Raw genomic sequence first — 15,355 nt, forward strand, 5'->3', positions numbered from 1 at the left:
CCAGGTTTACCTACTTTCTTTAGCATAGCCCTGCAACATCAATTTACAGTTTTTTGTTACCACACATGTAGGATCTGCTCTCTTCAAAGAAGCAGGCAGTCTCCCAATGTCAGTATAAGAGATGTATCTTTTAAAGCGTTGCAATAATGATAAGCTTTTAGACCGTGCACATGTTGGAAGTTATTTAAATACAGGAAATATTTGAATCCATAATAATTGCTGCGCCGTGCACGGCTTTTTCACGGTACACTGCGAGGCGCGTGAACGCCCGGGGGGGGGGGGGGGCTGCGAAGCGTAGCACAGCACGGGGAGAGCGCTGATTGGCTGCGCCGGGGGCTGCGGGGCGGGGCTCGCATGGATTCCGCTGCCCTGCAACAATAGCGCACAGAAAGTCCGTGTAAAAGGCTGCTGCTGGACGTGATCTGTAGCGCGAGGAGAGCTGTGCAAAGCGGGTCGGGATGGAGGTGGTGAGCAGGATCGTGTCGGAGAACCCCCACGCGACATTCGGCGGAGTGGGAGCCACCGTGTGCGCCACTGTGGCCTTCATGTACAGATTTCTTACAAGGTCCGTAAGGAGCTGCTCGTAGCGCAGCGAAAGTCGAGAATCACGCGAGATTTGAGGCGGATGCGGCGGCAGCGCGGTGATAGTTGCGGATAAATACGCTCTCCTTGCTGTTTGCGGTACTAGCGGTTGGGGTGAAGTAATAACAAGAGCTGTTTACCTGACCTTAAATGCGCAAATCCGGGAACGCCTCCTCCACGCGTGTCCGCTAGGTGTCGCGTTTTCCCAACGTCCAGACGCGCTCTCTTCTTGCCTTTGAATATGCTTTTGCACTCTCTTGTGTTTAAAGTCGCCGCCTCCGCTCCCACTTTTGAAAGTAAATATATGTCTGTGGTGAGTACTGTTCGTGTTTTTTTTTCTTTTTTTTTTTTAATATTATAGCGGTTCTGTGTATCCCCTCATTCGAGGCACCGGAGTCCGCGGTTGAGGAGTGCGGCCGCGAGCCCCTCCTCTCTCCTCTGGCGCGTGGGCTCCGCGCGCCGCAGCTGTTCGACCGCCAACAACTGCTGCCGCGAGCAGCTGCCGAGAAGAAACCCGCGTTTGTGCTCATTTCACGCAGCCGTCTTCACGCTCAAGTATAAAAGATGAGCCCTGAAGTGCGGCGATCGTGTCTCAGATTCGAGTAAATGAAAGAAAGGCTGCTGAAGGATAAACACGTGCTGCGGCGCCGATGTCATTGTCAAAATGCAGCACCATCGGTCCGATCGATTCGTCTCATCATCTGCTCCCTTTCTCTCTCACAGTGGCTCGTGTCTACCTGCCAGAAAGTTCATTTCAGCCTCTATTGTTTTGAAGCATCCTAAAGGACTGCGATCATCATCATCATGTGTGTAAATGCGAAGGATCGTGGTGGAGTCCATGCAGGGCCTCCTTGTTTCACAGCAGCACCGTTGCTCCGCCGAGCGGTTGGTCGGGACCCCTTGACCCCTGGCGCTGACCTCTTCTGAGGCGCCGCGTCTCGGCGAATAACGCCTGCGAACGGCGAGATCCGTGTGTTGACGCGGATGACGCTGGAGCAACGTTCCACCTTTAATGTCCCGGCAGTGTGTGCGCGTGAACTCGCCATTTCCCTTCCCCCGGCCTTTCGCCCAATCTCTCTGCGGCCCCCGAGTTCTTAAGTGACGAGCGCACCACGTCGAAAACGAGCATGTCGCCATCGGTTCGTTCGGACGGCTGGATGTCGAGTGGACCAGTGTGTTTGTGACAAGTGTTACTTCCTCACGCGGTGTAAAGTACAAGGACAAGATAGCAAGACCCCCCTCGGCACTCAAACTGGCCGCACAAGTCTATTTATTCTGTGGAGTCTAAGAGTTTGCTTTTCGGAGACAGTTCCCACAGCGCTCACAATGGCTTATTCAGCAAACATCGTGTTTTACTGGTATTCATCAGTGCCAGGAACATTCTGGAACTTTGCATACTGTAATACCCTAGGGTTGAGCACAATTATCTTTCAGTACAGTAACTGAACACATTTTACTGAGGATGGTTGCAACGATCAGCGTTTTCATTTATTTTCGTTCATCGCAGTTAAACCCACATTCTTTTTTTTTTTTTTTTTTTGTTATACCAGTCCCAGCTGAGTGAAGTTTACATTTATTTCTTTATCCGGCACTTTTCTCCAAAGTGACTTCCAATGAACTCTATGCAGTGTTACCAGCCCAAACACCTTATTCACCAGGGTGACTTACACTGCTAGATACACTACTTACAATGGGTCACTCATCCATACATCAGTGGAACACACACACACACACTATGGGTGAACCTGAATGACAGGTCTTTAGACTGTGGGAGGAAACCAGAGCACCCAGAGGAAAGCCACACAGACACAGGGAGAACATGCAGATTCCATACGGGCTCACCGGGGATCGAACCCATGCCCTCTCGCACCGCCCAGTTGCTCTGAGACAGCAGCGCTACTCACTGTGCCGCCCAAATCCCATATTAATGCTTTCTAGTAATATATAGTTGTATATTTATGAATGTTGATTTTAAGGATAGTTAGATGTACGAGATGTATGTCGCTTTTGAGAAAAGCATCTGCTAAATGAATAAATGTAATATTAGGTACAGTTGTGGAGAAGCATGTTGTGTTAGCATGGCTGAGCACAATTCAGTGTGTATTTGTTATATTTTACTGTTTACTCATTTTTACTTCTTTATTGTACTATTTATTTAACCAAACTGACGTCTGATGAAAGAAGAGGACACCCGCTATCAGATGTGGCACATCACAATTGCAGTCATGCTCTTTTTTAAGAACTGAAAGCTGTATTATTATATTGTATTACTAACTTTGTGCCAAAAAAAACTTTTTACACATCTTTAGTCTCTATTCCCCCGTGTGAAAGTGTTGTTCCTGTCTGTATATGAACGCATTTTAAAAATACATTCCAAAGAAGTGAGGACTGAAGTTCTCGAATTGGCACCTCGATAAAACCAACTTGGTGATTTTAAAGTTAAAGTAAATTGCTTTGTGTTCATTTAGTTGATATGTACCGGTTAGGGGTATGTCACAATGCAAAATGTTTGAAATACACAATGGAAAAGTCTTTGTTTCCTCTTCTTTAGCTGGAAACTGTGCCCGAGTTATGAATATTCTGGATTCAGAAGGAACCTCCTCTCTACAGCAGACTAGGCCACACAGTTATACTGCATTTTCACTTTACCTGGTGGTATGTGTAGTATTGTGCAACCTGAGTCGGGGAAATCGGCAAATTAGAAAAAGAAATCATCAAAGCGGTTAAGGCACCCTCCGAACGACATATTGGAAGCCAACTGATCTTACGAACAACTTATAAAGGTAGTTTTATTCGTGAAGCAGTGCTGCTGCATCATGGCATGGTTTGAGGCGCTCGTCTAGATGCCATGTGAATTCCTCCCCTCATACTAAAAACCTTGGGCAGGGAATTAGTCTGAAAGAAGCTTAAATCGTTCATCTTTTCGGGATGTGCATTTCCGAAGGGTCACTTGGTGAAAGGACTGAGAAGTGGAGATGATGGGTTCAGAATCGCAGTCAAAATAAACTGTCCAAAAATGAATAAAATAAATTGGCTTGTATAGCATAGTTCTTGTTTTTTTTTTGTTTTTCGAAGATGTCTGTTTGTTGTTTTTCTTTCCAGGAAGCAGCCCACACACGTCAAAGTGAACTGTTGGTTCTGCAACCAGGACACGGTGGTTTTGTCTCGGAACCGAAACAGCTGGGACTGTCCCACCTGTGAGCAGTACAACGGCTTCCAGGAGGTGAGCAAGGAAGAGGGGCGGAGCCGACTGACGGACACCGACACGGATCACGCCGGTCACCGCTCTCCGGATGCGAATGGGATTTCTCTTAGTTGCTGGTTTTTTTAAAACTTTGTATGGTTTTGGGGTTTTTTTGGTTTGGTCAGGTGGAATAAGAAGCCCCCCTTTTTTTATTTTAAATTCGAGTGTAGATTGATTTCAGCAATATGAAAGATGGTGTCCAAGCTGGTGTTTTTTGTGTGTTCTCTCCAGAATGGCGACTACAACAAACCAATCCCAGCCCAGTACAGTGAGCACATGAACCATGGGACCTGCGGCAAAAAGCAGCTGCCTGAGTCCCCAAAGACGCTGCAGTGGGTTAACTGTCAGATGCTGCTTTGCAAGAAGTGCAACACTAATCAGGCCCTGAAGATCAAGCAGCTGGCATCTTTCACTGCTAAGGAAGATGTATGTAGTGGAGTTTTCGTTATTAATTACAGCACTGTCCCCATTACATTTACTTATTTTCTCCAAAGCCTCTTACAATAGATGCAGTGTAGTGTTATCAGCCCACGCACCTCCTTCACCGTGGTGACTTACACTGCTAGATACACTACTTACAATGGGTCACTCATCCATACATCAGTGGAACACACACACTCTCTGTCACTCACACATTATGGGTGAACCTCAACAGCATGTCTTTGGACTGTGGGGGGAAACCAGAGCACCCAGAGGAAACCCGCAGACACAGGGAGAACATGCAGACTCCCCACAGACTGAGTGGGGACCAAACCTATGTTCTCTCACACCCCCCACACTGTGAGACAGCAGCGCTACTCGCTGTGCCACCGTGCTGCCCGTTAGATGGCCTTTGTTGTGTAGTCGCAGCTTTTTTTTCCTTTGTATTTTTCAGTGCTCTGATGATTGCCCCTCTCTGAACATCTTACTTCACACAGAGACTTTTTTAATGAGTTTTTTTTTTTTTTAAAGCTTCATTACATTAATTTTTTTAGCTGATGCTTTTCTAGCGATTTAAGTTTCAAGTTTATTGTCATAGATACAAGTACCATGTACATGTATCATGAAAATCTTCCTGAATGCTTCTCCACAGATTATGGCCAAGGACATTAAAAATACTGCACAAACAAAACAATGACAGTGAGTAGTGCAATAGCAATAAATAATGGTAACAGTAGTAACAATAATGCCAGTTGACGGTCAGAGAACTCAGAATGAGAATGCTTGAAGTGACAGTGTAATTTACCAATCCGCTTGGGTGGAGCAGTCCAACTCTAGTTACTAAAGGTGGCACATTGGTTAGAGTTGTATAGTCTTACAGCAGTGGGGTAAAAGCTGTTGCCGTACCTAGCTGTGCGGGTTCGAATAGACCTAAGCTGTTTTGCAGATGGCAGGGAAGAGAAAAGTGCCCGTGTGGGGTGACTGTGGTCTCTTATGATGCGCATCGTCTTTCTGAGGCAGCGTGTGGTGTAGGTGTCCTGTACTGCTGGTTGCTGTGTGCCGATGATTTCCTGAGCTGTTTTGACCACCCTCTGTAGGGCTTTCTTCAGATGCCTGAGGAAGTGGAGGCATTGATGGGCCTTTTTGATGGTTGATGCTGTGTGCTCAGTCCATGTGAGTTTGGCAATGAGGGTGACCCTGAGGAATTTGAAGCTATTGACCCTCTCTACAGCATCCCCTCCTATGTAGATGGGTGCCTGAACCGTATCCTGTTTCCTGAAGTCAGTCACCGGCTCCTTAGTTTTACTGACATTGAGAGACAGGTTGTTGTCCTGGCACCACTCTGCCAGGAGCCTCAGCTCCTCTCTGTAGGCCGTCTCATCATTGTTGGTGATCAGACCCACAATGGTGGCATCGTCAGCAAACTTTATGATGGTGCTGAGCTGTGATTGGCCACATAGTCATGTGTGAACAGGGAGTATAGCACTGGGCTCAGGACACTTCCCTGTGGAGTGCCAGTTTTGAGGATCAGTGGGGAGGAGGTATTGCTGCCAATCTGCACACGCTGGGGTCTGTTGGTGAGGAAATCCAGGATCCAACTGCACAATGCGGCACTCAGTCCCAGACCTAGTAGTTTCTGGATCAGCTTGGTTGGGATGACAGTGTTAAATGTTGAGTTATAGTCTACAAACAATAGCCTTGCATAGCAGTTTTTATTATCCAGGTGAGACAGAATGGTGTGAAATGTGTGTGATATTGCATCTTCAGTGGATCTGTTGTGGCGGTAGGCAAACTGCAGTGGGTCCAGAGTGTCTGGGATGGTGTCCTTAATGTGTCCCAGCACCAGCCTCTCAAAGCATTTCATTGCAATGGGGGTCAGTGCCACCGGGCAATAGTCATTAAGGCAGCTCACTTTGTTCTTCTTAGGAACGGGGGTGATGCTTTTTAAGGAGGTGTTAAATATGTCTGTGAAGACAGTAGCCAGTTGCTCACTGCATGTTTTTAAAACTCGCCCTGAAATTCCGTCCGGACCAGCAGCTTTGCGGATGGTGACTCGGCTAAAGGTTTTTCTCACCTGTGCCACGGAGACGGTGAGACCGGCGTTATCGTGTACTGTGGGGATGCGCAGCGGGAGGTCTTTGTTCTCGACCTTGAAGCGGCCATGAAACGCATTCAGTTCGTACAATGTTAACTTATAACTATTTACCCATTTATACAGCAGGGAAATTTTACTGGAGCAGTTTAAGGTAAATTGCTTGCTCAAGGGTACTACTGCAGTAAGTGAGAATCGAACGGGCACCCTTTGGATGGAAAAGCAGCAGCTCTAACCAATACGCTACCCGCTGGTTCCTTCTATCGTCTCCCCGCCCAGTTGTGTGCCAAATTGTGGCAGTGAAATGACTGATGGGATTTAGGATTTTGTTTCTTTTTTTTTTTTTTTTTTTTTTTTTTTTTTTTAATGATTTTTTTTCTGTTATATTTTTGAAAAATGTAGTAACAGGTTAAATTTTATTTTTGTTTCCATTTTAAAATAATTGAAATAGTGGTTACTGCCTGGGGTTGAAAATGAATGAATGAACGAAGGTTTTTATTACTTTATTTCATTACTGAGCCTGTCTAACAATCTGCTTCCAAATAGAGCTCATATTACATGTGGTCCTGTATTATGCGGATGTCTGGTTATCTGGGCCGCCACCTCTCCCATTTAGGCCACATAGTGGAGATTCTTCCGTGTAAGTGTCACGTTGGTTCTTTAGTAAGATGATGTGGCGGGGCTGCTGGAATTCAGTCCTTAGTTGGAGTCCTCATGGTATCGTATTAACGGCCTTTTCCAAATAAGACGGTCATCAGCGATGATATTAGCAGTTCATTGCTTGGGGCATCATTTTTGAATACACAGATTTGATACTACCGCTAATAGTATTAATCTTGAAGTGCAATTTCTTCTTGCAGTCCTTGTTAATAAGCTTTGTTTTGTCTTTTAGAGAAAAAGATGGTGCATATATATTATATATACCTTATATACACACTGTATATATATTTTTTTCCCCCTGTCATGCAGACAAAATATGACAAAGAGGTGGAGGTGTACAAACGCTACCTGGAGCAGATTCACAAACTGTGCCGCCCGTGCGAGGCTGCTGTGAAATCCTACATCAAACACCAGAACCGTCAGCTTCGAGGCCTGCTCTTCAACCATCGTCTGCGGCACAAACGCACCGAGGAAGAGGCTTTTGGGCAGGTAACATAGAGGAAATGCTGGGAGGCGCGGAGTTGTTGTACCAAAACGGACAAGAAAGAAAGGAATTGGGCAAGAACAAAAACTGTAAATAAGACCGTTTATTGCAAGATACAATAATGTTGTGGAATATTTAGTTCTTCCTTTAGGATATGGCATGTTTTTATAGCATGTTTTATTTTAGGATCATGGTGAAAACAAAAAAAAAAAAAACGCTGAAGCTTTGTGAGGGCAGCTATATTTGTAAACCGCTAAAAGGCCGGAAGTTGCCGATAGTAGGATTTTGCGCTGCCTTCGGAGGTTGATGACATTCCAGATGTAATATTGTTATCTGGGGAGGATGGAAAACAGATGAGCAGCTATATTCTGGAGGGCTTGGAGAGGTCTGGTAGCAGACACAGGAAGGTCAGCCAGAAGAGCTTGCAGTAGTGCGAGTGTGAGGTTTCAGGACCCGGATCAAGAGCAGAGCAGGGTGCATTGTGGCCATCTTCCAGACTCTCGTAGGCTATTAAATCTGATTAATAAATGCTCCGGTTTCTGCTTTTGTATGTTGGAAAGCATAAGCTGCTTGTTGAGGATGATGTGCAGGTTTTCTGACACTCTTGCACATTCAAAATGCTACACCCTCAAGAGAAATGACTAAGTGAAAGTAGAAAGGCTGCTGACTGCTTGGCTGGGATTATGTAGACGCTCACTCCAGGAGGAGCTGAACTTAGTCATACTCCAAGTGGAAAATGGGAGGGAGAGGAATGGTGCTCCATCACTGACACCACAAATGTGAAAATTACATGTATGTGCAAGGATCTAGTTATGAATGCTGCGTGTGGGATGGGCTGCTTCTAGTTGCATCGGGGAACATGCAACGTGCAGGCGGACGTGCGTATTTGTTTTTGTTTCACCCAGGCACTGAATGAGTTTACCGGAATGCAGTCCATTCTGTGTGCTGACTTGGTTCTAATAACGTGTGTTTCTTTTTTTCCTCTCACTAGAACACATCCTCACCGTCGCGTGTCGTGTTCTTGCGAGCCTTGGCGTTCATCGTCGGTACTTTGTTGCTGGCGGCGGCTGCGTCTGGAAGCAGAGAGTCCGTTCCCGTCCAGCCTCCTCCGCAGTTCCTGAGCGGAGGCATCTCTGTGACGAGGCCAGAACCCAACGGCGGTCCTGCCTTCGCCTCTAGGAACAGCAGCAGCGGTGCCAGCAGTGTGTGGCCTGAATTCTTGGGTGTGCTCCTGGATGAGACCATGGAGAGGATGAGACTGATGTGGAACTGTAGCACCAACCACCAGATGGCCATGGCCCTTTTCGGTCTGTCAGCTTGCATAATGACTCTCCTCCTGACCAGACCTATTAGGTAAATTATATAACCTATCGGTTGAATTGAGGAAAAGCTGACATGACACCTCCAAGCACAAGATTATGCGTTACATTCACACGAATTTGGCAAATGCTTTTTTCCAAAGCCACGTGAAACTTCCATTATGTGGAAGGAAATATCGATTATACGAACTACGTTCTCTAGTGAGTAAGAGATATATTGAGAGTGAAACAGTTCAAACTGTCTAGTTTGGTTTGATTTGTGAGCTGTCTCTGCAGTTTAACATGTAGTGCAGCGTGGACTCCTTTGCAAAAGTGTCTAAAATGTTCTGTGTTTATGTGCTCTTCGCTGCAGGCTTACAAAAATTGATACCGTGGCCTCCATCCTGTGGCTGGTGGTTATGGGTGCGCATCTGGTGGAGAACTACTTGACCGTGGAAACCTCCACCTGGCTACATGGTATCAAGATAAGTAGCACCTTCCTGTGCTGCTTGGTGGCATTTAGTTCGGTGGTCCTGCCAAACAAATCCCTTGCTTAGAGAAGGGGTCAGTGTTTCGAATCAGACCTGTAAAATGAATAGCCATCGTGTTTGTACGCAAACAAGGTTTCTTACGGTTCAATTATGTTTTTATTGATCAAACAGTGCGTTTGTACAACACTTCAGTTATTTTTTATAAGCTAATTATTTGGTTTATGTTTTTTAAAGCGTATGCCATGTAAGTGAATTTATATGAGTACTTTATGATTACGGCTTTCGGGCTGTCGAAGTTAAACGGGGCATTAACTGACAATGTTACGACTTTTTGACAGAGTAACACACTAATTTCTGTCTGTAAACCCAACAGCTTTTACCCTGAAGTGGAATTACTGCATAGCTTTTGTAGACCAATCAGGATTGTTCTATACGAAGACTCTAATTTGAGTTTATGGTTTGTGAAATACCTTGTGTGTGTGTGTGTGTGTGTGTGTGTGTGTGTGTGTGTGTGTGTGTGTGTGTGTGTGTGTGTGTGAGAGAGCTGCGATCACTAACTCCTATAACCAGACCCAGTGGCTCACGTGCCAGTTCTGATCCGTCAGATTCTGTGTTACCGGCCTGTAAATGATGCACATGATGTCTTGGGGATGGGATGATCGTTGGTGGAGTTCAGGAGTATTTTGAGTGATTTAGAATGGCTTTTTTCACTCCAGGGCACCCCTACCTTGACAGAAGGGTACGCAGGGGAGCCCATTTGATTTACCAGTTTTGTCAATTTTTGCTTATTTTAGTGCATACAGTATTTATTGATGTGTAATTGTAATATTTAAGCAGGCAATCAATTATATTAGACTTGAGTTGTAAAACTCATAGTAAAAATGCCACGTACCTCAGTGAGATGACTGGCCCTGGTCACGTTTGAGAATGACAGTTTCGGATCACTCTCTCACTGTTTGTTTTGCCTTTTTGCTCAACTGAGTGAACTACTTCTGGCAGCAAATCCAGAACTGGATGTCATGCCTTCACTTGTAAATGCTGCTGTGTAGGCAGTCTGTGGATAATTCAGTTCATCCTACACTAGGGCTTAGATGAGCCTTCTGATGCATTTCCCTTACATGAATATTATATTCATGTTGCATTCAGTATTTTGCCTCTGAAAAGCACTTGTGAAATTCACATGCCTTCAAGTGTCCAAGTATTGTGCTTACCGCCTAAGCTCACCCCCCCCTTCCGAATAAAGACATGGAAAATTTTCATTCCACGACTTGATCCTCCTTCCATAGCTTGAGCCACCTTTTTTAGAATTCCATCCATAACAACCTTTCGTCAATGTGCTTGGTTGTTCAGTTCACCTTTGATGGTTGTCTTATTGCTATAATAAATTTTACTCCTTAGGAAATTCCCGGAAACGGTTCAGTCGACTCGCAGAAATTTTGTTCTGGAAGACTCCCTGCCTTGGTGGAGACCTCAGGTTTAGAACTCTGGTCTTCAGATTTCATTTTGGCAGACCCCTACATATTCTGCTTTTTGTTTTAGCTGACTCCTCACTTTACCTTGGTTTAGCTGTTCTTTAGAGGACTTGCATTATTTAACCCATTTATAGAGTATATTTATTATAGCAATTCAGTGTATGTACTTTGCTTGTGGTTAATACAGTAGGAGCATGGAGGGGTGCTTGAAAAAGCAAACTTCATGTCTCAAGTTGTTCTTAACCATTACATTACAGTCCGGATTGCGAATGAGTTCCGTTCCTAAGTCTGTCTTTAAGTTGGATTTGTACGTAAGTGGAACAGCTAGGTACGGTTCCTGTCTAATGTCAGTTAGTCAAATGTTTGTCTTGATACAGTTGGTCCCCGATTTACGATTTTTTCGGCTTTACGATGGTGAGCTGGCAATAGACATTCAGTAGGAACCATACTTGGAATTCTGAATTTTGAACCCCCCCACCGGGCAAGCGATACTTTCTCGGGATGCTGGGCAAAAACAGTGATCCACATCTCGCAGTCTGTCACACAGAGGTGCGTACTAGGTGTATTAAATGCATTTTCAATTTCCGATATTTTTGACTTATGATGGGTTTCGGAAAACGTAACCTCATCGTAAATCGTGGACCACCTGTATATTGTATATTGTGTACCTTTCTATGCATAAAAAAATATTAAAGAAACAATAGATACACTAAAACATCTTAAATATAATAATATTACTGTAGTACAGGAATAGACACTAACACCAACTATTTACATTAATCTGCATAAGCCCCCTTCAGCGCTGTTGCAATACAATGGAATGATAATAACAATAATAATGTTACTACAGTATTTATAATAGACATAGAAAGAGAATAATAAATGTTATTACAGTATTTATAATGGAGAGAGAGAACGTGTGTGTGAGAGATGATAAACTTTAATGTTTCATTTTCCAATGATTGTTGGCGTTTCACCTTTTTCCGATAGCTTTATTATTTCCACTTTAGTTTCAATCGTGATCCTTTTCCTTTTCTTGATGCATCACCATCACTTGCATCATATTTATGCTTTGGTGCCATGGTTAGGAGGGTAAAAACAAAGACATTAAAGCCAAATACAGTAACACACGAGACACTAACGGCAATGTGCTCTGACTGAAAAGAAGGAAGTCTTTGTCCTGCCTGGGGTTATGCGCCCCGCCAACGAACCGCTGTAGATGCGCAATGTTTTGATGCGGATCACAAAGTAGCTAGCACGCATTTGTTGTTATGAATCATTAAAAATTACAAAACAAAAACAAAAAATAGGCCAAACCCGTAGGTCAACAAATGTAGATTGATTGGTATTATGAATCAGTGTTATTTCATTTGAATGTAGCTGAAATATTTTTCTTTAAAATGCCTCTTCATCTTTTTTTAACTGAAGTTTAGTAAAGCAAATGAAGATGAGCTGTAATTAACAAATCTTGCATAAAACTAAATTTTAAAATAAGTCTTTAAATTTCCTAATGGCTACAATAATTTTTAATGGAAACTTTTTTTGTTTTGACATGAATTTTGGGATGCTTGGATTGCTGGGAGATTTGCTGATACAGACCAACAATGTGTAACTAATCGAAATGGTTTATTCCATCTGCGTAGCCCTAATGGTTTTCTTCATGATTTAACTTGTCGAGAAATGGTTTTGTATAATGCGGATGTACGATGTGCATAATTAGTTCCATATTATTAGTATTATTAAACTATTATATTATTTATTTATTATAATATAATATTTATTATTTATGTGTTATTAAACTGTGATATTCATTTTGTCCTCCAACTTTAAGATATCGTAAAAAGTAATTATTATAAAATGTTCATCCTGTAGTCTAATTTCTTTTTTTTTTTTTTTTTTTTTCTTTTAGAGCAATAAACCGTTTTTCACTTAGCATCATCTGAGGCCTTTAATGGAGCTTTAATTTCATGAGAAGGACAGTATAATAACATAATTTAATTCTAATCTTCACATCTGGGGTTCACTGTTGACACCAGTCTTACAGTAGGACTGCAACCTCTTTCAGTCGATGTTGAATTTTTTCAGCATGGGATTGCAGTGCCTAGACTTCACATCTTGTGATAGTATTTAAAAGTGTACGGAGAGAATAACTTGTTTTTTTTTGTCATAAGCAGGATTCATAATATAAAAGTATTTTTAAAAATGCTTGATAGTTTGTGTATGATAAACATTAAATTCCATTGAACTCTTGCTTTTTTGACAAAGTTGAAAAAGCTCGAAAAATTGTCAGATATTCACTCACCGTCACTCAGTTTATACTGCGGAGTAACGAACGTAGAGCTACGTACTATGCATATTAGTAGAAATATAATACATGTACAAACCAAATGCATTGTAGCTTTGGACAGGCCTCATAATAATCTGCAGTGTATCCAAGTTGTACTTTTATATTGCTGCATTTTATATATTCACAGTGAATTGTGTGCAACAAAAGCTTGTTTGATTTTTCATTTGGGTTGTTTATTTTTCTCCAGAATCGTAGCGTTATTCTGGGCTCCTCTTCATTCATATTGATTAATTTTCGTTTTGTTTCGTCCCTACAGAACTTGAATGTGTACACACTTATTTGTCCCATTCGGAGAAGTACACGGTGAATTTTCTAAGGGTATCGTTACTGAAATTTTTGTTAACCTGACCACCTGTGCCGTCAGGGACATCGGAACGCTCCGAGTCCATTTAATCCATTTAGTGCATCAATTTGAACCACGTTTTGTCCATGGTACAAAAATGTTTTACTACACTTATTCAGAGATGAGATCATGATTCCGCTCCATCCTTATTTACCCTAATATATTTACTTATGTTAACTTGCCGTAATTAACAAAATCCCCAATGAATCCAGCTTACTGAAAAAATAATTTTTTATTGTATCCACTTCCTGTAATGTTTGATTTATATTCAGTCTAGGACTTGTGATGCCTTGGGATTGTTGTATAACGTGCTGTTTCTCAGCCATCACACCTGGAGGTCACACTGCTTACAGAACAATTTGAAGGCAGACTTTTGATTCTAAATTAGTATACAGACACACCTCTACTTACGTAAATCTGATTTATGTAAATTGATTAGTTACGGATAGCGCTTTTGTTTTCCTCTAAACATCTGAATATGTTAAGTGCAAGTCTTCGTAGCCAGACGAGGCAGGAAGCTGCATCTTCCCGGTTCCCGCGTGTTTTGAGCCGTGAACCCATCTCCTCTCCTTAGTGCAGTTCTTTTTTCCCATATTTTTTACCCATTTCGTTATTCACAATGCCCGGTGGTCAACGTGCACTTGAGGGAAAATGAGAATCGCCTCGCAAGCGTACGGCAATCAATTTGGAGATGAAATTGAAAATAATAAGGCGGTATGAAGGTGGACAAAGATTATCCTCCATAGCACGGGAACCAGGTTTAGCCGTATCGACTATAAATACGATAGCGAAGGATGCTGCACGTATAAAGGAGCACGTGAAAGGAACAGCGCGGATACTACAACAATAACGAAGAAATGTCGAGGTGCAATAACTAGGATGGAAAAATTCTTAACATTATTATGTTGAATGGTGGAGGAAGAGGGGGAATCTAACATACGTAACTTGAATCGCGTAAGGGGTTGAAGTACAATCTATTTGCGTAAGTCGAAGGGTGTCTGTATATTAGAAAAAGAGAGGGCTGCGTGTTCAAGGTCGCCCCTTAAATCCAGACCTATTTGAATAACTCCTCCCACTTTATTTTAACCTGTGTTTTGTGTGTTTGAACCAGTTAAAACTGCATTTGTGCATATGAATTACTCTGCATATGTGCCTGGTTTTGTAGTATTTATTCACCTTGTAACATTTTTTGTATTGTGCGATGTATTTTTTGAGTTGAACTGACTGATAACTGTTTTAAGTTAATTCCCAAAGTATTCCTTTTCAAAGAGCTGAAAGAAAGGTATCGCATCTCAAGAGAACGTCCAAAGTGCACTTGTACTTTTTTGTGTTTGACGAATCGGTAAATTTAAGCAGACTTAATGGCGGTAGAACTATTCCAAATGCCTGTCTTAAACATTGTCGGCACAAAAAAAAATAAAACACTGGAAATCGGTCAATGTTTGTATTCTTTGGATCTGTACTGTTGCTCTGTTTCTATTGCAGCTGCCTCTCTGTGGTTATATACATTCAACATACTTACTTTTCACATCCTGTCTTCTGGAGTATCCCAAACATAGTAAAGCTGGAATATTTTCTACTCATAACACTTGTCTTTGATCGCTGCTCCAGTCCAGTAAACTACTGAAACTACATAGGATCTGGACTTGTCATTTTTTCTTTATAACGTGTCCTTTCTTTTCTGGCCGCTCATCCTCTTTAGCTAAATCGCTCTGAGTAGTTACGTTTGTAAGGCCTTCGCTAGACCGTTGCGTTTTAAAATGTATTAAAATATAATGGCGGACGATGACGACTGCTATCGCCCCCCCCGGGTGCGAAGTGGTTCGCGGCAAAGTGCGCTCACACACACACCAAGTCACAAACTGAGGGCCTCTGTAGATTGATAGGTGTGTGTGTAGCTGTGGGAGGAACCAAAAGCACTA

The 15,355-nt window shown here is 42.8% G+C and overlaps 1 protein-coding gene across 1 annotated transcript; it reads left to right on the forward strand.

Moving 5' to 3' along the window:
- Nucleotides 1-357: 357 nt before the first annotated feature.
- LOC108933871 (transmembrane protein 201-like) lies at nucleotides 358-10,176 on the forward strand. Its single transcript, XM_018751256.2, has 6 exons — nucleotides 358-565; nucleotides 3,685-3,805; nucleotides 4,058-4,252; nucleotides 7,308-7,487; nucleotides 8,474-8,835; nucleotides 9,154-10,176. Exons 1-6 carry the CDS (start codon nucleotides 459-461, stop codon nucleotides 9,335-9,337), a joined length of 1,149 nt encoding a protein of 382 aa, XP_018606772.1. The 5' UTR covers nucleotides 358-458; the 3' UTR covers nucleotides 9,338-10,176.
- The last annotated feature ends 5,179 nt before the right edge of the window (nucleotides 10,177-15,355 follow it).

Source organism: Scleropages formosus, chromosome 2, assembly GCF_900964775.1.
Source record: "Scleropages formosus chromosome 2, fSclFor1.1, whole genome shotgun sequence".
In the NCBI taxonomy this organism is placed as follows: domain Eukaryota; kingdom Metazoa; phylum Chordata; class Actinopteri; order Osteoglossiformes; family Osteoglossidae; genus Scleropages; species Scleropages formosus.